The 25,590-nt window shown below is 36.2% G+C and overlaps 1 protein-coding gene across 15 annotated transcripts in view; it reads right to left on the bottom strand.

The window, feature by feature from the left end:
• Window positions 1-25,590, bottom strand: part of IFT81 (intraflagellar transport 81) — a 228,095-nt gene that overhangs the window by 94,092 nt on the left and 108,413 nt on the right. For all 15 annotated transcript variants that reach the window (XR_006707758.1, XR_006707759.1, XR_006707760.1 and 12 more), the window contains 9 exons: window positions 25,180-25,283; window positions 24,595-24,775; window positions 22,396-22,485; window positions 20,471-20,536; window positions 20,048-20,158; window positions 18,132-18,216; window positions 11,829-11,992; window positions 10,119-10,214; window positions 2,751-2,897 (listed from right to left, as the gene is read on the bottom strand). Coding sequence is in view for 9 of the 15 variants with exons in the window: in XM_045458743.1 (XP_045314699.1) it covers window positions 2,751-2,897; window positions 10,119-10,214; window positions 11,829-11,992; window positions 18,132-18,216; window positions 20,048-20,158; window positions 20,471-20,536; window positions 22,396-22,485; window positions 24,595-24,775; window positions 25,180-25,283 (1,044 nt within the window). In the remaining 6 variants the exon portion in view is untranslated. The remainder of the gene's footprint in view (window positions 1-2,750; window positions 2,898-10,118; window positions 10,215-11,828; window positions 11,993-18,131; window positions 18,217-20,047; window positions 20,159-20,470; window positions 20,537-22,395; window positions 22,486-24,594; window positions 24,776-25,179; window positions 25,284-25,590) is intronic.

Below are 25,590 nucleotides of genomic sequence, written 5' to 3'. Positions count from 1 at the left end.
TATAGCGATAAAAGTCACATTTTACAGCTGAGTACAAAGAGGTTAAGGAATCTGCCCAATGCTGCCCAGCCAGTAAGATGACAAAGCCAGGATCTGCACTCCAACAATCAAATCCTAGAGCCCATGCCCATAACCATTCCACTACACCGCTTCTCACACATGCAGTGACATGAGACCCATAGGAATGACTTCTGGATGCCAGACGTCATATGTTGACTGGGAAGCTGTGACATCCATTATTTTGCGTGTTCTTCATAATGACAGTGAAGAGCAATCATCCCCATTTTACAGATGGAGAAGTGATTTGCTCAGGTCTATAGGAACAGGTGAGAGAGACCTGGATTCCAGCTTGGCCACTTGTTACCTCGAAGTGCATCTACAATCTCCCTGAGCTTCACCCAGCTGCAAAATGGGAACAGCAGGAATAAGAACACAAGAAGTAAAGGAGTGTGTGTTTGTAAAGCATCTAGCACAGAGCCTTGTATAAACAGTGCTCCATAAATGTTAGCCCGCCCTTCCTTGTTCTCCTATTTGTGACTCCTGCCATAGAAATTCTTTCCAAATACCATGCTACTACTTCTCGATGCCATCTCACCAACTGTGTTAACAGATGGGTGGCAAAAAAACACGATTTTTTGGTGATTACCATGTGATACCAAATGAAACCTCAGTGAAGTCCAGCTATATTATATAATTTTAAGTATAACAAACTTCCTCCCTTTTGTCCATATGGTCTGCCACTTTATCAAAGTAGAAAATAAAACTGGTCTACCAAGATTTGTTCTTTACAAAATTATGCTTAATGTTCCCCAATACCTTCTGTTCTTTTAGGTAACTGCCAAATGATTTACTTAATTTGTTCTAGTTTCTGACCAGATATTGTTTAAAAATTAGGTTGACCTCATTTCCAAAGTTACCTTTTTCCCTTTAAGAAAAGTATGCCTTTTTCTGTCATCAGACACTTCTATTCACCATAATTTATCAAAAATAAAACCTAATAGGTTGACAGTACGTTCTATACCCTCACATTTGCATAGAAGGAATATCTAACACTGAATTTATAAGCACTATTCATGCCAACTGCGGCCATAGCAATTAGTATTTCTTGTCAGTTGGGCAGCATTTTCTTAAGAAAAAACAAAAATGCTAGGAGGAAGCATGGCCTCTTATAAAACAAGATTGTTGCATAATTAACCTTTCCCCCTGGGATAGCAAGGATGTCACAAAGCACACCCCGTTGGCTTCCAAGTAACATTTAAAATATTCCCATCTCTTAAAGCAATCTGGACGTGGATGTTAAAAGCCAAAGGAATTTTTCAGTCAAGTGCTGACTGTTGAAATCTACTACTTCCCCAAAAGCTAAAGGCATATTGGGAGACTACAATCACAAGTACCACAGAGAAAAGTGGCACCATGGGAACAACTCACTTGTGTTTGGCACAGTGAAGGTTCACTGCCAATTTGTAACAGTATCTATAACTATTCAAAGCCAAAACTGAAGTTTGGATGTGAGCAGCTTTTCAAAGTAGCTTTTTCTGAGGCCTAGTAGCTAAGTAGCTAATATAAAATAAGTAAGCTGTAGGAAGTGGTAAAGTATAGGCAATGTTTAGGAATTAAAATATAACCTATACCTATCTCTTGATTTGCTTAAAAAAAAAAAAAAGCACTGTCCTTCACACAAGATATTTTGCTTCATTCATTCATTCATTCTTGAGCTAATTTTATGAAAATGAGATGGGGAATTATATTTTTGGTGCTTAAATTTAGCCATATATATAAATGACAATATTACTTGTCCTACTAATCTCATGAGTCTGAAAGAAGGATAAATGAAATAACAGCTATTGAAACATTGTTCAAAAATTTAAGTATATAGCAACATTAGATATAGTTGTATTTTTAAAATTTATAAGCATCTACAATGAAGTCATTTATTTTTTTTTTAATATATGAAATTTATTGTCAAATTGGTTTCCATATAACACCCAGTGTTCATCCCAAAAGATGCCCTCTTCAATGCCCATCACCTACCCTCCCCTCCCTCCAACACCCCATCAACCCTCAGTTTGTTCTCAGTTTTTAAGAGTCTCTTATGCTTTGGCTCTCTCCCACTCTAACCTCTTTTTTTTTTTCCTTCCCCTCCCCCATGGGTTTCTGTTAAGTTTCTCAGGATCCACATAAGAGTGAAAACATATGGTATCTGGCTTTCTCTGTATGGCTTATTTCACTTAGCATCACACTCTCCAGTTCCATCCACGTTGCTACAAAGGGCCATATTTCATTCTTTCTCATTGCCATGTAGTACTCCTACAATGAAGTCATTTAAATGGTACCAGTCTCAGTGGCCAAATACACATTATTGACAAAGTAACTGAGTGATGATATTTTCTCAGCCCTTTATGGAATTACATTTATCAAGGAATATGAATTTTTGTCTTACCTGTTAATTCCTAGTCATTTTGTTTTACTTTTATAACTTAATACTTATAATAAATAAACCCAATATAAATTCACCCAATTAAAAAGGGAAAATTTGGAATATTATGTTGTTAAATCACTAAGATCTATGTCATTATATATCAAGAATATCTTAATACCATTGCAAAGACTTTTCAGTTTTAAATAAATAGGTTTTATAAAATAAGATGAACTTTCCATTACTGACATTTAAACCAAAAAAGTAAAACACATGAATGGTTTCAAACAAAAGCAATACTCATAACTTTGTCCCATTAGATACCTCAACTTACCTCGTCTCCCTTCAAAACTTCAGTACCATCAAATTCGCGGGTCTGATTTGTCTTCACTGATACCTCTCTCTCTAGGCTGGCTAACTTCTCCTTCGCTTCCTGAAGTTCCTCAGCTTTGGCTTCTTTTTTACGAGAAATGATGGATGCCTAATTGAGTATAAAATATGAATGTGAAATTAGACATACAATCAACTTTCTATTATCTTGTGAAATTATTTATTTTTTAGATTTTCCCAAGTTAAACTTTCAATATCTGGTTGGCTTCTCCTAACCAATACCCTACTACCTGTCATCACTAGTTATATGTTTAATATGAGCATGTAATGTATATTAAATATCAACCCAAAGACATTTTGGAAGACAAAAGCCCTGAAAATACAGCTATATCAGCAGAGAAACAAAAATACAATAGTATTATACATATTCAAATATTGTCAGGTAACACTCAAATGTTAATGAAGATACTTTCTAGGTAAGCAAATAGAAGCTATCCCTAATTCTAGTGTTTTTCTTCATGGTAGCTTTCCTTTCACCAGAAGAAAACAAGAATGTTTTATTCTCAAAACTACAACACAGGTTATCTTACCTAAATTCAATAGCCATACTTTTAAAATGAAATGTTAGAACATCTATTATATTTGGGGCATTCTAATAAATGAAGTGCAGGTTTAAAACCAAACATCTGACTCACCGGAATTATGCAAATGTTTACACAATCCAAATGGCTGTTCTCAGCCATGAACACAGCACTTTCCATTACTTAGCAACTCTTGGGGGATTTCCTCAAATGAACCACAGCTGTACTAGTGTAAGAAAAACATTAGCCAAACTGTCTTCTTAAGTGAAATAGTACAAATATTTTCTTCACACAAACTTGACAGGAGAGGGGAAATCTCTAATACAAACCCTTTAAACCAGTCTATTCTTTCTGTCTAAAAAATGAAAAGACAGATGACGAAGGAATGTTTCTCTCCATAGAATTATTCCAGCCAAAAAAAGAGAGAAGAAATGATGAGTACCAGAAGCATACAGGAATTGACAGTATACCTCCTTAACACAATAAAATAAATAAATATAAACGTCAGTCCAAAACAGGATCTTATTTAATGAACATGAGAGTATCTCCCACTAAGTCTGGAACAAGGTAAAAACGCCCACTATCTCTACTATAATTTAATATTGTGTTGAAGGTATTTGCTCATACCATTAGACAGGAGAAAGCAATTAGAAGCATAAGAATTTGACAGGAAAAGTTGGAGTTTTCATAGTATATGATTATATGTCTAAAAAAAAGAGAAGAGAAACCATGGGAAAACCATAGTAAACAAATCAGTAGTATTCATAGGCAAATCAGTCAGAAGACATAAGGGAGGAAAAGCCCTCAGTTATAAAAGCAAAAAATAAAATGTGGAGCCAAAAGAAGTTCCAAAACTTTGAGGAAAACAAACACTCCTGAAAGACAAAAAACATAAACTTGAACAAATGGAGACACATAACATGTTCTCAGATGGGAAGAACATCATATCATAAAGATCAAATAACATAAAGATGTAAGTTCTGAAGTAACTGATAAATATAAAGCAAACCCAATAATTAAAAAACTATGTTTTTTTTTTTTTCAAGAGCTAGGCAAGTTGGTAATAAAGCTTACTGAAAGAACATACAAACAAGAATTGCAAGGAAAACCCTGAAAAAGTAGAGCAATTGGAGGTGAAGGTGGGTACTTTTATCAGTTATTTGAACTTGACTATAAAGCTTCTGCAAGTAAGTTAATATGTGTACCTGGACAGACCAATGGAACAATAGAAAATACACAAATAAATCCAGTATCATTCTTAAATTTGAAAAAAAAAAACAAAGTCAGAATCTCAAATCCATAGGTGAAAAATATATTTTTTACTAACTGATATTAGGACAATTAGATAATTGGATAGCCATATACAATAAACAGCATATAACCAGAAAAAATCTAAATAAATCAGGGATTTAAATATAAAAAATTAAATCACAGAAATCCAAAAGGAAAACCTGAGTAAATTTCACTATAACTTACAAGAGGGAAAAATGTTCCTAAATATGACACAAAACGTAAAATAATAAGAGAAAGAACTATTAAATTTGATTTCATAAAAATGAAGAACTTTCCTATGGTGATATAACAGCACCATAAACAAATAAAAAGGCAAACACCAAGCTGGAGGAAAACATTACAATTATAAACCAGACAAAGAGTAAATACTTCTAATACATAAAAAAGGCCAACAACCCTATAGAGAAGTGGGGATATGGACATGAAGGGACAATTCACAGAAAAACAATTAAAACAACTGTTACTCGTGAGAAGATGCTCAACCTTGTTTATAATAAGATAAGTGAAAATTAAAACTATCACAGGATACCATCTCTTATCTACAAGGATGGCAAAACTCTAAAACTTCAACCACATATTGGAGGCAGTGAGGAGGCAGGCACTCTCTTGCATGGCAGGTGGGAACAAGAAATGCTGCAACTTCTATGGAGAGGAATTTGGCAACATCTAACAAAGTTACATACACATTTACCCTTTGATGGAGCGATCTCACCTCTGGACTATATCCTAAAGATAACGCTGGCAAACATGTGCAAAGACATAGGCAAAAATCTGTTCATGGAAGCATGACTTGCAATTGCAAAAGAATGGCAACAACCCAAATGTCCATCAACTAGTGACTGGCTGAATGAAAGGTGGTATATAAGCACTCAGTGGGATACTATGTACCATGAACTGGAATAAGCATACCAACTAAGAAGGCTATGATAAAAAGGAAAAAGCAGATAATAACAAGTGTTGGCAAGAATGTGGAGGAATGAATGTGTTCATACACTGTTGGTAGGACTGGTTTGGAAACAGTCTGGCATTTCCTCAAAATGTTAAACACAGAATTATCAAATGAACCAGCAATTCCACTCCTAGGAATATACTCAAAATAAATGAAACCATATTTTCATACAAACACTTGTACAAGAATGTCCTCTGCAGTATTATTCATAATAGCCAAAAGGTAGAAATAACCCAAATGTCCATCAACTGGTGTATAGATAAACAAAACATGATCTATCCATACAATGGAATATTATTCAGTAACAAAAAGAATGAAGTACTGACTCATGCTACAACATGGATGAACTTGAAATTTTTTTTTAATGTTTATTTATTTTTGAGACAGAGAGAGAGAGAGAGAGAGAGAGAGAGAGAGAGAGAGAGAGAGACGGAGCATGAGCGGGGGAGAGGCAGAGAGCTAGGCAGACACAGAATCCAAAGCAGGCTCTGGGCTCTGAGCTGTCAACACAGAGCCTGATGTGGGGCTCGAACCCACAAACTGTGAGATCACGACATGAGCAGAAGTTGAATGCTCAACCAACTGAGCCACCAAGGTGCCCCAACACGGATGAACTTTAAAAACTATGCCAAGTGAGGGGCGCCTGGGTGGCTCAGTCGGTTGAGCGTCCGACTTCGCTCAGGTCACGATCTCACGGTCCGTGAGTTCGAGCCCCGCATCAGGCTCTGTGCTGACAGCTCAGAGCCTGGAGCCTGCTTCAGATCCTGTGTCTCCCTCTCTCTCTGGCCCTCCCCCCGTTCATGCTCTGTCTCTGTCTCAAAAATAAATAAATGTTAAAAAAAAAAAAAAACTATGCCAAGTGAAAGAATCCAGTCACAAAGGATCACATATCATTTGAGTCAATTAGTATGAAATGTCCATGACAGGCAAATCTATACTGACAGCTTGGTCTCTGGTAGTTGCCTACGGCTGAAGGTTGGGAAGGAAATGGGAAGTAACTGCTAATAGGTTTAGATGTTCTAAAATTGATTGTGGTGGGGGGTGCCTGGGTGGCTCAGTCAGTTAAGCATCCGACTTCAGCTCAGGTCATTGGTCTCACTGTCCGTGGGTTTGAGTCTCATGTCGGGTTCTGTGTTGACAGCTCAGAGCCTGGAACCTGCTTTGGATTCTGTGTGTGTGTGTGTCTCTCTCTGCCCCTCCCCTCCTTGGACTCTCTCTCTCAAAGACAAATAAACACTAAAAAAAATAAAATAAAATAAATAAAATTGATTGTGGTGATGGTTGCACAATTCTGTGAATATACTAAAAACCACTGAATTGTGCATTTTACAAGTGAATTATATGGTATGTGAATTGTATCTCAATAAAGTTGTAAAAAAAAAGGAATAAAGATTATTCTATTTAGCAGCATATACTGTTAAGAATTTTAAAAAGAAAAGTGTGTATGTGATTCCTTCTCTCAGAAGGGAGATATATGGATCTATGTATATATAATATTATTATTTCGTTTTGTTTTTTACTTTAATCTTGAGAGCAAGAGAGAGTGCACGCGAACATGTGTGCACCCGTGAGCAGGGGAGAGGGGCAGAAGGAGACGGGGAGAGGGAGAGAGAGGTGGGGGAGAGAGGGAGAGGGAGAATGAGGGGGGGGGAGAGAGAGAGAGAGAGAGAGAGAGAGAATCTTAAGCAGGCTCCACCCCCAGTCCAGAGCTTGATGCTCTCATGACTGTGAGATCATGACCTGAGCCAAAATCGAGTTGGATACTTAACCAACCACCCAGGTCCCCCATATATAACATTATTTTTTAGTGGAATAATTAGCTTTAAAAATTAAAAAAAAAATTTTTTTTAACATTTATTTTTGAGACAGAGAGAGACAGAGCATGAATGGGGGAGGGTCAGAGAGAGGGAGACACAGAATCTGAAACAGGCTCCGGGCTCTGAGCTGTCAGCACAGAGCCCGACGTGGGGCTCCAACTCACGGACCACGAGATCATGACCTGAGTGAGCCAAAGTCGGACGCTTAACCGACTGAGCTACCCAGGCACCCCGACTTTAAACATTTTTAAAAAATTACCTATGAGGGAAGAAAATATTAGGATAGATAACACAGGAGTAGATGCTAGAAATGTCTTTGAATATTTTTTTGTTTTTTAGAATTGACTTGGAATCATGTAAATATTTTAAATAATCATAAAACTAATCCCTAAAAATAAAAATAAACATACATATGTATCCAGTTTAATGTGTGGCATAACCATATAGAGAACCTATTCTAAGTGACTTCAAAACAGTAATTTGTATATTCCTAGTGGCATATATCCTAAGGACAAAACAAAATAAAAAACAATTTTCAGCAGTAATCATATTTTTGGTGATAGTATTGTTACTTTTATTTTGAAACTGTTGTGTGTAAAGTGTGGATTAAAGCAAATAAAGGATTAAATGATGTTGGTATTACTGAGAACCAGAATTTCCAGTGTGGGATAAGGAGAAAGATGTGAGAATGATGAGGTTAAGCAGAAGCCCAGTAGCCTTGAATCTAAACTGGAAGGGTAATAAATATGAGCTCAGGGTGACATTAGGAAGAGAGGAAGAAAAAAACTATTTCTTAGCTTTGTCCACAAAAAAGACCTAAAAATAAGGGCCACTCAAAGAGCAATAAGAAATCCTAATACCCAAATTTCAGTCGCTATATATCATTTCCTAATGAAACAAATCAGGCTCATAGAAGGAAGTCTAATTCCAAGCCTAGAGAAGGAAATATAAAAGATGAACATAGAAATATTCTTATCAAACCAGAAAGCAAAGACATTATCAAAGACGAAGAGAATATTAAAAAGGAACCAAAAGTTAACTTGAAAAGCCTCCTAGTATTAAAAAATGGGACAATTTGAGCATCATCAAGGAAAATACTAGAAACTTACCAAATAGAATTAAATCTATGATTCATAAGGATGTTAAATATCTAGATGATCTGTCCATTGTTATAAGTGGAGTATTCAAGTCCCCTGAAATTACTGTATTCTTACCAATAAGATTGCTTATGTTTGTGATTAATTGTTTTATGTATTTGGGTGCTTTCAAATTCGGTGCATAAACATTTATAATTGTTAGCTTTTCTTGATGGATAGACCCCATAATTATTACATAAATGAGGAACCAAAAAATTAAAAACTAACCTTAATTGATCACTTTTACTGTTGGAGGATGAAAATGAGGTGGAGGAAACAAATTCTTTTTGAAAACTGATAAATAAAGAATCAAGCATGTACCCTGCCTTTCCTATGTGAACTATAGCTCAGTTTAACCAAATAGTTGATGAGAGGTTTTTCCATAGAGGCAGTCAAGCTAATACTTGAAGAAAGAATCACAGTATCAACAGTTTTTAACAACACTTATTTTTGAGAGAGAGAGAGAGAGAGAGAGAGAGAGATCGGAGGAGGTGCAGAGAGAGAGGGACAGAAGATCTGAAGTGGGCTCTGCGCTGACAGCGGCGAGGTGGATATGGGGCTCCAACTCACAAACCGTGAGATCATGACCTGAGCCAAAGTCAGACGCTCAACCAACTGAGCCACCTAGGTGCCCCAAGTATCAACATTTTATAAACCCTAATGAAATTAACAGATGAGCAATGATAATCAATGGCTGTTAACATTCCAAAAAAAAAGAGACAATTAGACATTATCACCTCCAAATGGAAGTACATAATGCTACCTAGAAAGTATTCTTACCAAAAAATATCAAACCAGAATTTTCAGGAAATACAGGAAACAAAGGAACATGTTAAAAGAACACCATAGGGTCTTGGGGCACCTGGGTGGCTCAGTCGGTTAGGGTCCAACCTCAGCTTGGGTCAAGATCTGACGGTTTGTGGGTTCGAGCCCTGCGTCAGGCTCGGTGCTGACAGCTTGGAGCCTGGAGCCTACTTTGAATTCTGTGTCTCCCTCTCTCTCTGCCCCTCCCTTGCTCATACTCTGTCTCTCTCTATCTCTCAAAAACGAATGTTAAAAAAAATTTTTTAAATCAAATTCCACACTTACAGATATAAGCACAAATAGATCTATCATCACAGTTGGTAGATGCTAAGGAAACTAAGCATTATCAGGTGTATTGAATTTCAAACTCAAACATGTGTCTTTATGGTTTTTCCACAAATTCTTTGTTATAATCTGGAGATTAGCAATAACAGAAGAACATTTATTTCTTTAAAAAAAAATTTTTTTTAATCTTTATTTATTTTTGAGAGAGAGACAGAGGGCGAGCGGGGGAGGAACAGAGAGAGAGGGAGACACAGAATCTGAAACAGGCTCCAGGCTCTGAGCTGTCAGCACAGAGCCCGACGCAAGGCTTGAACTCATGAACCGTGAGATCATGACTTGAGCTGAAGTCGGCTGCTCAAGCAACTGAGCCACCAGGCGCCCCAAGAACATTTACTCTTTACTTCCTTCTCACTTTAAGACTATCCACAACACAGCCTAGGGTATTTATGAAGATGTTCACCAATAAGATTAAAGATCCAAATATGAAAGCCAAAAGAGTGGTCTTACCTGTTGCCTGTATAGTGAGAGTTTGCCTTCAATTGGCTCATTTCTCATCATTTTCTTTTCAATCAGCTGATTTATCTGTGTGTTTATTTCATTTATCTAAAACAGCATGAAAGTAAAAAAGGTTAAAACTCTCCCTATGATTACATAAACTAGGGAACATATAGCCAAACCAAACTTTGAACTTACATAGTTGTGTGTATGTGTGTGTGTGTGTGTGTGTGTGAGACAGAGAGGGGTGGGGGGAGAGGGGGAGACAGAGAGGAGGGGAGAGGGAAAGAGAGCAAGAGAGAACACACAAATGGGGGAGAGGAGTAGAGGGGAGAGAAAGAGAGAATCTTAGGCAGGCTCCACACTCAACACCGAGCCCAACATGGGGCTCAATCCCACAACCCTGGGATCATGACCTGAGCCAAAATCAAGAGTCGGATGCTCAACCGACTGAGCCACCCAGGTGTCCCTGAATTCAGTTTTTATCTCAGTGATTTCATGGGAGGAACAGGTCCATTAACGTTCTGAGTAGGTTACTATGATTATTTTTAGAAACAATTTACATTTCATAGTTCATGATATATATTTACACACTTTGATTATTTATATGGATTTAACCATCCATGTTGAAATTATCCTGAAGTATTCTACATGAAATTTTATACATTATTATCAAAAAGACAATTTCTAAAAACCTGAAGTTATCCCTCACCTACGTTGTGACTTACAAGTCACTGCAAGTGATAAAGAAAATCCAGACTAACATTCCCGAGGGATTTAGTGTAAGGAATTCATGAACCCAACTGAGAGTTTTTGGGTTCATGGATGACATCTAATAACCCTTCCTGTTCTAATGATCTGTGATTCTATATAGCTGCCATTTATCTTACTCATTAACCCTTTACCAAATGTAATAAAAGTGAATAAAGCCAATAAAAGTAGATAGTCCCTCAAGAAATAAAAAAAAAAAAAATTACATGGCTTCAGTATAACTATCCTTTAAAAAGACTAGAGTACTCCTGTTAATTCTATGACATTAAATTTGAGCCAAATGTCACTTGAACATCTAATTTCTTTAAGTAAATTAAAAGAATAAAATGGCCAGAATTATGTATTTAATCAGAGTGGGCATTAAGCACATATTACGCACATTAATGGATTAGTGAGCCAAAATCTTTCAATCAATCATCATACCATTTAATTCTTATTTTTAAAAAATACACATCTGATTGGTGCTTTATTTCTATGGAACAAAAATGTAATAATATGAAACCAAGTTTCAATGAACATTACAAGAAACTTTAGTAATTCCAAAGCAGGCATGAAAAAGCAAATAAAAATATTGCTTTAAATATAAAATTGCTATAATATTATTCTTGGAAATAAAAAATAATGATATGTAAAATATTTAAAAATTTACCATCTAAATGATATTACGAATACATAAACCTATGAGTCAATGATATGCATTAATTTATATATTCAAGCTGTTTAGTTTCCTAATCAGTTGACTAAGTCGGTATAACATCATGTAGATTAAGTAACGGCATTACATGCTATAATTTCTCACAAAGAACAACTCCTCATAAAAACTGTCAACTCAGCGCAGGGGAACTTAAGAGTCAAGAGCAGGACACCATAGAAAGCAGTTTATATAATTTTCACAGGACTGGGGATGAGATAAAATTGGGAGTTATAAAAAGAAGACTGGTTGCCACTTACGTTAGATTCTAGTTCAAGAAGATCAGAATGGCCCATGGCAGGCTCTGAAACCACTTTTTGTAGAAAATGCAATTCTTTTTTCTTGCTCTCTAATTCTTTAGGAAATTTTTCAGTTACCATATAAGAATTAAACTTTATCTCTTCCTCTAGTCTCTTCATTAAACCTTTAAAAATAAAATAATTATTCAGCCCAAGAGAGTAGGTACAGTGATACTTTGTACACTTTAAAATATGAGACCTGAATAATAGGCTTATCTATTGAAAGCATTCTGTATAATAAAAAATTGACCGGGGCGCCTGGGTGGCGCAGTCGGTTAAGCGTCCGACTTCAGCCAGGTCACGATCTCGCGGTCTGGGAGTTCGAGCCCCGCGTCAGGCTCTGGGCTGATGGCTCAGAACCTGGAACCTGTTTCCGATTCTGTGTCTCCCTCTCTCTCTGCCCCTACCCCGTTCATGCTCTGTCTCTCTCTGTCCCAAATAAACAAATAAATAAACATTGAAAAAAAAAAAAATTGACCATTGAAATATTTTCTCAATTTTTTCAAAAAGTAATCTACACCCAAGGTGGGGCCCAAACTCATGACCCCAATATCAAGGGTCACAAGCTCTACCGACTGGGCCAGCCAGGAGCCCCAACCATTGAAATCTTTTGAATGACAACACAAATGAAATTCCACCCAGATTCTTTGTTCTATAAGTGGCCATTTATTCTTTTTCTTTAACAATACTTCTGATGCAATTTGTATTTCTATTCTAATATTTCATAAATGGTAATACATTATAATTTGTCAGCTTCAAACCAATGAAAATATTACTAAAGGTACAAGTCAGAATCCAAAAAAAAATTATCTACATTCATAAACATTTTTGGCTTTCCATGTTGGTAGTTTTGATATTGTAAAGTATTAGCTTACAGTAAGTGGCAACTTAAATTGTATTTTAAAGGTTTTAAAGTGTTTGAAAGTTTTCTTATTTTGGCAGAGTACACATACACATACACAGATTTCCAGTGAATAATAGTTTTGTTATAAATTCCCAGCCTAGAGAGCTTTAAAAGGTTTATTTCAGATCTTTCCATGACACGTTTACAAATTCTGGCTTGACTTTTTAAAACACTGGATTTCCGGTTTAAGTAATCTACGTAGGTAGATTGCTTAATAAATTTGGCCCAAAACCTTAAAAATTATTTTTAGTTCTGTTGTGCTAACTATATATTAACATGTAAAACTTTATTAATGGCAAAATCACAAGTTTTCCATTCATCCCTACAATTTTTCCCCCTTTTTGGGGACTGGGGAAAGGGAGGGAAGAGAGAGTATTTAATGAATCACACTATAATTAGGCAGTCATTCCTATGTGGTTTCCGATTAAATCTACATCCTGGCTCCTTTGGCTATTAGGTGACTGTTTTTTCCATTGTCAAGTTCTTAAACATACTACACGTAATCAGAGATATAAAGAATCAAATACTAAAATGTTTTCAAAGATTTAAAATTCTTAAATATAATCTTTTCTACTTAAAAGAAAGATTCTAATTTTAGAAAATACAAACTGCTGTATAGTGACAGAAAGTGGTTGCCTGGCAACGGGTGGAGGGGCACAAAGTGGCAAAAGTGAGATATTACAAAGGACACAAGAAAATGTTTGGGAGTGATGGTTATATTTGTTATCTTAAGGTTGATGGTTTCAACAGTGTGTGTATTTTGTCAAAACATATCAAATATACACTTCAAATATGTGCAGTTTATTAAACATCCATTTTACCTCAATAAAACTGTTAAGAAACATAAAAATAGGGTTTCCATCACATTTAAAATTCTTCTCTTAAAAATTTTAACTTAAGACCTTGAAGAGTAGTCATATTCTCAATGCAGCTTTTAAAAAAATATCTTTCAAAATCCTGGTGAAATTAAATATACGGTCACTAAGATCTCAGCAAGCTTTCTGGTTAAAAACCCTCTGAAAACATCTCTCTGACCCTACAACAGAATGAGTAGCTTCTTTTATATAATAAATCTCACGAATAAGTATAGAGTATAAAGATGAATTAACTTCCATGAGTGTTTTATAATATGGCTGTTACTCTGAAAAAATACAAAGCACATTCCTACACTAAAAACACTTTTCATGTTATTCAAGTAAATAGAAACTTTCTATAAGCTATTTTTTGTTACTTAAAAAATTTAGATAGACCTTCTTAAAGGAAATACCTGGATCAATTAAACATGTTTTATCTACTCTTTTCCTAGGCTGCTGAATACAACCCTTAAGACTATTTCCCAGATGGGGCGCCTGGGTGGCTCAGTCAGTTGAGGGTCTGACTTCGGCTCAGGTCATGATCTGGCAGTTCGTGAGTTCGAGCCCCACGTCGGGCTCTGTGCCGAGAGCTCAGAGCCTGGAGCCTGCTTTGGATTCTGTGTCTCCTTCTCTCTGTCCCTCCCCCACTCATGCTCTGTCTCAAAAATAATAAGTAAATGTTAAAAAATTAAAAAAAAAAAAAAAAGACTATTTCCCAGAAAGATGTCCACAAAGCAAGAACTCCTTAATTTCCTGCTCCCTACACCCTGCCCCAAAGAACACATATTACACACATAATACCTTATTTTTATGTTTTCAGCCCTGTTTTTCTCATTTGATTCTCCTCCTATCTGTGGAAAAGATCATTTTCTTCCTATCCAGGGTTTTGGTCTCTACTCCCACCTCCTAACTACTTAACAGACTTTTTACTGAATGCCTGCTCTGTGTAATTTAGCATGCTAGGGCCTGGAAATAGAAAGACCAATTATGACTTGGTAACTAGTCTGGAGTTTAGTTGAGTCAGAGTCAGATACGCCAACAATTAACATATTGTGGCAATTGCTGCAGAACACTCAATGCCCTACACACAGGAAAGGCTGTTATCAACTCTCACCTTCTCCTCCCAAATCTTCAATTTCTGTTTGTCTAACTGACTCTCTCCTCCAGCACACAATCACCCCTATCACAATCACTATCACAGTCACCAGCACACAATCAGTCTAGGCATGGTACTGTCTTTCTCATTCATTTGCACACTCCCTCTATTGCCTTCTTTTCTTTTCTTTTCTGTTTTTTTTTTTCTTCCTTCTTGCCTTCTTTTCAAAGACAAGCAGTCAGGAATAGCCTACCCTTTTATCTCTACTTCATCGATTATATTTATGTTCTTTCTGGTTACTGTGCCTTGGCATGGAATGTCTTCTATTCCTTACCTTTCCAACTTGAACTTAACTCAGGTGCCACCTCATCCAGGAAGCCATTTGACTCTGTGACAGGGTTTGGTGCTTTGTCTCTTTGTTCTCATAGAACCCTGCGCTGGGCTCCATCAGCAAATTAGTGATGCTGCATTATAACTGTTCACTGCCTGTCGTTCCTGTATTAGACTGTGAGATCCTAAATATCTTTGCTTTCTATTCCTAGCACCCAGCACAGTACCTGACATGTAGTAGATGTTCAACAAAAACTGAATTAATGCACTATAGGTTTGAGCCAATTATTTCTGTTACTACTTAACAATGTAATTGATTTTATTTAGTAGCATCTATTAACATTACTCACATTAATATTTTACACCAGCATCCCAAGAGATGCATAAAACACAATTTTATTTGTAAATTTTATTACTAAGTGAGTAATTATGTACTCCCTGGCTCAAATAATTTCTCTTTAGGTAGAAAGCCAAAGTAAAATAAAGACTATCAATTCAAATAAAAAATGAAGCATTACAAATGCTATAAATACCTTTGGATATTATGTTTAGTTGTCAGAATTAATACATAATAACAACGTATTTAACCTAATAAAATTGAAGATAACAGATATTGAAGAACATTTTAAACTGTATTAAACTTCACTGATCAATTTTTTTCTGCATACAAAATCTTTCAATTCTTACACACATTACCTTCATTTCAAGAAATTCACTATTTGTTTTAAAATTTTTTAATGTTTATTTATTTTTGAGAGAGAGACAGACAGACAGAGCATGAGCGGAGGAGGGGCAGAGAGAGGGAGACAAAGATCCTGAAGTAGGATCCAGGCTCTGAGCTGTGAGCTCAGAGGCCAACACGGGACTCGAACTCATAGACTGTGAGATCATGACCTGAGCTGAAGTTGGATGCTTAAACAAATGAGCCACCCAGGTGCCCCTCAATAAATTCACTATTAGTGGTAATTTCTAATAATTTCTTAGTAAGAGTAGGCCTATGCAAATTACTTATTGATATTAATTTTTAAATGGCTATAACAACAGATTTCTTTTGAAGATTCGTCTTAATTTTACAGTAAGTTTTGAAGGAAACTACATCAAATCCAAAGAATATACACGAAAAAGATATACATCACACTGAGGAGAAAAAAATCATAAGAAGTTATTTTCTTGGGGGTACCTGGGTGGCTCAGTTAAGTGTACAACTCTTGATTGCGGTTCAGGGCATGATCTCGCAGTCTGTGAAATCCTAACAGTGTGCTAACAGTGCAGAGCCTGCTTGGGATTTTCTGTCTCCTTCTCTTCCTGCCCCTCCCTACCTCTCTCCCAAAAAATAAATAAATAAACATTAAAAGAAAAAAAAATTATTTTCTTTGTCCTGAAAATTAACATTCTCCTAGAAAGTGAAAACTTAGTGAATAAACAATGAAATGACACCAACAACTAAATGCATGGCAACTTCCAGGTATTGCTTGAACCTGAATTTATAAGACTAAGAGGAGTGAGAGAGTCTATGGAAAGTCACCAATTAACATGTATTAACCATATATTTTAGAGGCAACACTATTCTGGTTTTTAAAACATGAATTAAATATACCATACTTCCTTGATTCTAAGATGCCATTGATTAAGTAACAAATACCATGTTAAATGTACGTATAAAATGTAACATATACCCCAATAGCAAAAACAACTAAAATGGGAAAGAATATGTGTCTAGAATTAAGGAAATACTGTATTATCTCTTTTAACAGCTGTATTGAGATACAATTTACATGCCATAAAATCCATCCATTTAAAGTATTTAATGGTTTTTAGTAAATTCACAGAGTTGTGCAACTAGCACCACAATCAATTTTAGGACATTTTTATCGGCTCCAAAGGAGCTCTATACCCATTAGCAGTCCCTTCCTCCCTCCACCACACACACACAGCTGTCCCCGCCTTAAAACTCCCGAGCCCTAGGTAATCACTAGTTGGATTTTATCTCTCTGGATTTGCTTATTCTGGACATTTCATACACATGGAATCATATAATATGTGGTCTTTTATGACTAGTTTTACTTAACATGTTTTTGAGGTTCATATGTGTTGTAGCATGTATCAATACTTCATTCCTTGGCATTCCATTGCATGGATACACCACAGTTTGTTTATTCACTCATCAGTTTAGGGACATTGGGGTTGTTTCCACTTTTTGACTATTATGAATAAGGCTGCTATGAACATTTGTGTACAAGACTTTGTATGGACATATGTTTTCAATTCTCTTGGGTAGATACGGAGGAATGAAACATGCTGGGTCATTTTGAGAAACTGCCAGATACGTTTTTCAAAGAAGTCACACTATTTTACCTTCCTGCCAACAACAATTCCACATTGTTGCCAACAATTGTTATTGTTATTGTCTATCTTTTTTATTCTATGAATTATAGCTTGGAGCATAGTATTTCATAGAATACTACAGAAAGATGAATTAACACTTGAACAGCCAGATATTTACACTGAAATATTTCTCCAGTACCAATGATAGCTTTCCACTGCTCCTCCAGTTTACATGGTCTCCCTTCTGATGAGCAAAAATACTTTTAAAATGCCTAAGATGGGTTTGGTGGTATTATCTCAGGTATTAGAACAATTTATCCTCTATGTCAAGCTAATGTGCCAACAGTCAAGTCATTAGCACAGCCCAATATAAGAAAAAACACCAAGCTTTAAGAGTCCAGCATTTTATTCCTTTTCTTTATGGCTCAGGCTCTAAAACTATTCACATTTTTCCCATCCATCTTTTTCATAACATCCATCCTAGGTACATACTCACATACCAGAGAGCCTCCCTCCATGGTGGTTTTCACTATCTTTACCTTCTGACCAAACACTGAATGGGAACCATAAAACCCCAGTAAAAGTTAAGGATGTCTTCAATAGGACTCTCATTAATTAACTAGAAAATGCCACTCTAAAATGCTGAGCTATCACTCAACAATAATTAATTCCCATGAGTTGATTGTTTTAAGGAAAACTACTGATTTAAACCAATATTCTCTGATCATCTAGATCATATAACAGTTTCCACTTACTTTCAGGCTTTGCATCTGCTGCTGCGTGGCGCATACTTTTCAGCTGATTTTGTACTCTTTGCAGTCTCTGCACCGCATGAAATAGCTTTAAAATATAATTAGATCCATTATTTCCTTAGTGTATTGAGACCTACCACTCACATGGACAAAGAAAAATACAAGTTCCACGTAATTCTTATGATGTAAAAAGAACAAATAATAAGAACTAAGAAAATTACTATGTTGAGCTCAAAATGTAATTGGTTTTCTCAATACCTTTTCACATAAAGCTTTTTAAAAAAAGCTTTCAGATATTTTTTCTTTAGTTATCTGTTGTACTTAGTGATCAAGGAAAAATACTTGGTAAAAAAATATATGCATCAGGCTTTTCTTGTTATAACAATGGTTTTCTTTTCTTTTTTTTTTTTTAATTTCATTTTTAAGTAATTTCCACACCCAATGCTTGAACCCACAACCCCAAGATCAAGAGTTGCATGTCCCACTGCCCGGCCAGCCAGGTACCCCTAACATGATTTTCTTAATTCTGAGGAATATTAGCATTTTCACAAATAAGGTCTTAGGTCAAGAGTTGCATACTCTACCACCTGAGCCAGCCACAAAATGATGTCTTAGACTCAGACACTGATGTGTGACACCTGGGTGGCTCAGTCAGTTAAGCATCCAGCTCTTGATTTGAGCTCAGGTCATGATCTCATGGTTGTGAGATTGAGCCATGCATCAGGCCCCACACTGAGCGCTCTTGCTCTCTCTTTCTCTCTCTCTCTCAGTGTCTCAGACACTGATGCTAGGTGACCATTCAGGGACCAAGCAATGCAGCTTATTAGTGCAGTGGAACTACCATGATGCCAAATCAAGTTCCAAAAGAGCCAAACATCTCATTGAGTAGGAAATGGAGCTGTTTCAAAGTGTATTTTTAATGTATAGTCTACTCAGTTTTTAAATTTTTTTTAACATTTATTCACCTTTGAGAGACAGACAGAGACAGAGTATGAGCAGGGGAGGGGCAGGGAGAGAGGGAGACACAGAATCCAAAGCAGGATCCAGGTTCTGAGCTGTAAGCACAGAGCCCAACATGGGGCTCGAACCCACCAACTGTGAGATCGTGACCTAAGCCAAAGTCGGATGCTCAACTGACTGAGCCACCCAGGTGCCCCTAGTCTACTCAGTTTTAAGACAAATTTAAAAAAAAAATTTTTTTTTAATGTTTATTTATTTTTGACAGAGAGAGAGAGAGAGACAGAGCATGAGCGGGGGAGGGGCATAGAGGGAGACACAGAATCCAAAGCAGGCTCCAGACCGAGCTGTCAGCACAGAGCCTGACGCGGGGCTCGAACTCACAGACCGTGAGATCATGACCTAAGCTGAAGTCGGATGCTCAACCGACTGAGCCGCCCAGGTGCCCCTAAGACAAATTTTTAATAAAGTAAAAATAATCTTTTCTAGCCGAATTATTTTTTCTTTAAGGCAAAGTCTAAAAATGTGGAATGTGGGTGATTTTGCACCTTTTCATGATTTGCTTATTCGCCACTGGAATAAAGTCTAGTAGTGGATACTGTGATCGGTGGAATAAAATGGATGTTCTCATAGGCCCCGAATCTCAGGACACCCTTTGGAGATTCTGGAAGTTTTATCAGCAGTTAATCTTAATGCTTAACATTATGATGAATGCTCTGTGATGTTGGCTCAACATGAATTAAGCACAAGCTAGAAGGTAGTATACAGATATATACTGGGTACTGAACCTAAAAAGTAGCATTATTGTTACTGATGACACAAAATCCTCTGAAGAAGTATTCCATCACATTAACAAAAGGAAACATGAACTTCCACAATCTAGAATTCTTTTTTCTTTACATTTGGATAACCAAAAGGAACTATTTCTTTCACCATAAGAATATAAACTTTTGTGAGGATACCTGATTCTTTTGTTCCTGTTTCTGTTGTGCAAGAAATTCTTCTCTCTCTTTTTCAACTCGAAGTTGCCTTGCTATTTTAAGCATCCGTTGATGATTCTGAACTGTCTCCACCTACAGTAAAGGAATAAGTAGTACATGTTACTGTCAAGTTTAAGAAAGAAATTAGCATGTCATGTGACTCAGACATCCACTTATCATTTCCTTTTGGCAAACAGTACTCCCTAGAGATGACAGTAACGTTCCAGACTCCAGGTCTTAAAAGTTCTGGGCTACTGCCTGGGGAGATTCCCTTTCTGTCAATGTTATTTGAGTCCATCCTCAGATGTACACCCATGCCTTGCTTAATCTTCATTTTCATTCCTAAATCTGTGCAAGTGCTTGGGACTTGGGGCCAAAGTCTCACAGTGCTAATTCTTGCCTTACCCTTTTCTTCAAACGTTCAACTCTCTTAATGAGCTGATCCTTTTCATCCTCCATTGCACTGATATCCTAAAAAGTAGTCAAGGAGACATTATAAGGAAAAGTATTCTTTGTAGAATTCAAATAAAGTTGTCATATGATTGTGCATTGACCGTTTTCACTACATATAACCAGAGAATTAAGGAACAAAGATCCTCTTTTGGATAAAGGGCATTTTTATTTCTCCCCAGGGTTCTTTATGCAGGGTAATTTATTTGGCAGCTTGGTGTTCATTTAGAAAAGCAAATAAAACAGGTTATAACGTAGCAAGGTAAAGCTGCCAACCAGCACATTTGTGCTCTGATTCCAAATATGGGCACATGATTTTTCAAAAGTCTTCTATGATGGAAAGTGTGCAGGTCTAAAAACATGAACAACAGCTGCTGACATCCCATCTGCTCTGTTAAATACCAAACTATATATTCTGCCAATTTTCCATCAAAATTATTTTTAAGACTATGGTGTTTTCAAGACATAAATTTGCATCTGGTTTTGTCAATTAACCAATTCCCTTCCTAAAAATAAAGGCTTCAAAAATAAACCACCTTCCTGTTAAACAGCTCCATAATATTTGCAAGTGAAAACAAACAAAAATTCCTTCCTAAACCTAAAGAACGAATAGCCTAACCATCACAGTAATACTAAAGAGAAAAACGGACACACTAGTCAGCATTCACAGGATCTGAGGATATAGGCACTCTTACTCATTCCTGGTGGCATTGTATTGAAGAACAATATCAACAGTCTTAAAATAAACATATATACCATCTAGCCTGATAATTCCATGTCTGGGAATTTTTCCTAATAAAATATTCATGGAAGGCCAAAGACTTCTCTATGAGGAGTTTTACAGATGCTAATTATATCTAAAATTTGTAAATTATCCAAATGTCTGAAGATTTTTAAGTAAACTACGGCACGATACAATGAAACTCATTAAAAATTGTGCAGAAGAATGTTTAATGACAGAAAAAGTCATGATATGACATTACTTGAAAGAAGCAGATTACAACATTTATATATAGCACAATATGAAGAAAAAGATTTAAATATATTCACTAAAATGTCAATAGTAGTTATCTATACAGTGTGGGATTATAAGTGAATTAATTTCTATCTTGCTTACCATATTTTCTACAAAGAATATGTTCAAAAACACCCTGGTAATAGTGAAATTAAAATGACAGACTCTAGGTTATTTTATCATTTCAGTTTACTCACATGACATAATGGAGGAAGAGTGGATGAAGGTCTATCATTCTTCCTTCATACTGTAAGTATCCTACTTATGGATCTTTCTCTCCCATTAATATGAGTTCATCTTTCATTTCGAATACACTCAGCAAGCTCTCACTGAGAAACTACCATGTACGGGGCACTGTGATAGACACTGGGGTAGAGTGGTGAATAAGAAATACAGACATGGTCCTTGCCCTCATAGGGCATAAAAATAGTTGGGAAGACAGACATTCAAGTAATCCTAAGTCTGGTAAGTGTGATAAAACAAAAAGAATTGGGGGAACTAATTCATGTAGGAGATCAGGGAAAGCCTCCCTGAGGAAGCAACTTCTATTGTTCCCATGCCTGGTTGAGAATGTTAAAAATTTTTTTGGAGAATGTTAAGTAACATGTACCAAAAGTCGTAAGGGGCACCTAGGTGGCTCATTTGGTTAAGCGTCCGATGTCGGCTCAGGTCATGATCTCACAGTTCATGAGTTTGAGCCCCGCATCGGGCTCTGTGGTGACAGCTCAGAGGCTGGAGCTCGCTTCGGATTCTGTGTCTCCTTCTCTCTCTGTCCCTCCCCTGCTCATGCTCTGTCTGTGTCTCAAAAATAAATAAACATTAAAAAAAATTTTTTTAAAATATTACTGTATTTTCTTTTCTTTACCCTTCTTATTTCTGCTGTAGAAAATCCAGATGTCTTGAGTTGCTCACATTCTTTATGCAAAGTTTTAAAGGCTTCCATCAGCTCTTCATACTAAAAGATAAGTTAAAAAATTATAAATTAATGACTAGATCCAATAGGCTTTTCTTAATCAGGTTATTCATTAACTTATAGCGATTACTTAAACCATTATAGAATGGCATTAAAAATACTTTCATATAAGATATAAAAAAAGTAGGTATATAAGATCTGGTCACTAAGTACTTCTCCAGCTTCCTCTCTGGTTACTTCCGTAACTCACATCATCCAACTATGGTGATCTTTAAATCTTTGGAATATTCTTGGTTCTCATCTCCAGTCTGCACACCCTATTTCCTCTGAGAACACTCTATGACTTCCTTACTTGGATAATTTCAGCTCATCATTTGTCAGGTCTCAGCATAGATAACACCATCTTCAGAGAAGACTTCTCTAGCCCTATACCTATCTAGATCAGAATGTCATGATTCCAGAGTAAATAGCATGTAAAATTATAATTGTCTAGCTACTTATCTCTCTCCCACCATTAGACAAGGAGAGTTAGGAGGACAAGAATCCTATTGATCCTGTACAATTATGTATCCCTGGGACCTAGCATGGTGCATAACTGATATAGATATTCAATAAAAAGTAGTGGAATGAATGAAAAAAATCACAACTCTTACCCAAAATTCTTTAAAAATAGTATTTTTTGTGAGCAATGACAGAAAATTAATAATATTTTTCCTGACTGATAATATCCTACAAATCTGTAAATCATTTATTCTAAAACTCTTCATTCAGGAAGACAATGTGCATTTTTTATTAGGGTCTGTGCTAAACGACAGGCTAAGTATATAAGCCATTTTATATATATATCTCAGATATGCTTCAAGAACAAACATGTCTTTATTATCACTAATTCTTCCATGAATTATATGGACAGACTTAGTAAAAACTATTAATAAACTTCCTCCAGGGGAATTAGTTTTAATCAAGTTTATTGATGGGGGTGGGTAGGGAGGAGAAAATATTTCACATTTATGCTTCTCCATTTCCTACATTATGTAAAGCCTTCAAATGTAGGGGTTGGGGTGGTCTCATTCTGCTGTATTTCTCCCAAGGTATCTACTATAACATTTGACATGATTATTTACATAAACTTTTCAATCCCCAAAATGTCTTAAGAGATCAATATTGACTCTATTTTGAATGACTGCCATGACAATCCAAAATAACAAAACATGGATGAAGAAACATTTAGTTTTTATTGCTTTGATTCAATCCCAGTTTTGAGTACATGCTGTATAGAAGCAACTCTACAAAACCCTGGAGGAAAACAAAGATGGATAAAACAGGATATCTGTCTTCACAGACCTCATAATCTGTTGGGAGAGAAAGACTGACAAACTATTCACGACAAACTGGCACAAATCAGTCTATGTACATAGCATAGAATAAAAGCACAAAGTGCTAAACTGAGACACCTTTTAGAAATCAAAGTCCTTTGAAATCTTAAGCTTGAATCCTCTCTTTCCATGGTCTTTGATCAGTGATGTGCTTTGAAATCCCAGGACCAAGAGCCAGATCAACCAGAATCCTCAGTAGTCAAGAGCTTTAAGACTGTAAGGCCAGAACCCAATATCCTAAAACTCTAGAAGGAAAGTACACTGAAATTTCAAACTTCTAGCCCTTTCTCTACCTTCTGCCTGACTGGGAAGTCCTTTGAGATCTCAAACCTAGCTTCTTTGCCTATACACAATCCTCTCAGGGGCTCACATATCCTGATTTGTCTGGGATAGTGTCAATCTATACTTTTGCCCAATTATTATGATAGTTCCTTTCTCGCTGACTTGGATGACAAATTGTAATAGTCACCTAACTGATCAGGAAAGTACTCTACAATCCCAAACCTAAAACCCTATTGACCCACAATTCTTAATAAATTACTTTAAAATCCTAATTTCAGGATTTTTTTCTATCACTGAAATGGTATTTGTGTGCAAAAGTCAATATTTTCATACATGATTGCAGCTGAACATTACTAATAACTATTTTACCTTTTGGTGCCACCTGGAAATACAGAGAAGCAAGTAAGCTAGAGAGAGATTAACAAATATTTAAACATGTGCACATTGACATCCATTACAGATAGTTTAAAAGTGCCATTTGTGTATTGTATACCTGTTTATTGGTATCAGCCACTGTTTCATCCTGAAGAAACTCACTTGGTACCTCAAGTTTTATTAAAAAACGAGCTAAATATGCTCTTTTCTTCAGTTCATTAGTCCTCTGAAGAAGCCAGTGGAGCACTGGGTAAATTACAGGTTTACTTCCAATCACCAGACCCTGACGAAAGGTACTCCTACAAAAAGAAAATATCAACAATAAACGTAAAATTAGACCTTTAGTATATCACTGGACTACACAGGGAGGTTGTATTGGAGCCATAAATTGGTATAGTCAGCCTTAATGCTTTATTGACTGGGCAGGTTTAAATTATTGTTTCTACCTAAAAGGGCAGATAAAGGATAAATGATAAAATGGAATAGATTTGCCTGACTTGTTTGATTAGGGGGAAAATGACCCACTTAAGACTCTCCATGACAAAATAATATTAAAAGTTCAAGATTATTTTGATATTCAGTGATATTCTGAAGTCATTGACTAAAGGAGACTGGGTATAACTTAGAAATTCTGACTGTAGACTATGAAGGTTTGGATATTAAAGCATAGCTTTAAGAAAGCAACATGTGATCAGATTCTTACATGTCTGTAGCATTTCCTGGAGGTTTGTATTTAAGGATACCAAGAAGGCTCAACATCCTTTTGGCTGTATGCTCTGGCATCTCCTCTCTGATATCAACAACTTGCTAACAAATAAAGAAATTGAAAAAACATGTTATTGTTGTATATCTAACAAAGAACAATATTTAAACTCATTGACAAAATTGTTCTGCTAGAGCATAACAGGTACAATGGACTCTTCATAAAACAGATGAAGTATGGAGGCCCCCAGATTCCAAGTGAGGGTACATACAAGTCAGATCAGGATTCGTATTAAGAATGTCAAGCTCAAAAAGTATCCAGTGGAAAGACCAGTGTATAAGAAACATGAACTAACTTGCAATACAATAAAACCTTTTGTAAAAGCATTTTCATTCCAAGACCAAATCTATT

This window comes from Leopardus geoffroyi, chromosome D3 (assembly GCF_018350155.1).
Source record: "Leopardus geoffroyi isolate Oge1 chromosome D3, O.geoffroyi_Oge1_pat1.0, whole genome shotgun sequence".
In the NCBI taxonomy this organism is placed as follows: domain Eukaryota; kingdom Metazoa; phylum Chordata; class Mammalia; order Carnivora; family Felidae; genus Leopardus; species Leopardus geoffroyi.
The sequence above is the reverse complement of the archived record's forward strand: the minus strand, read 5'-3'. Positions and strand labels throughout refer to the sequence as shown.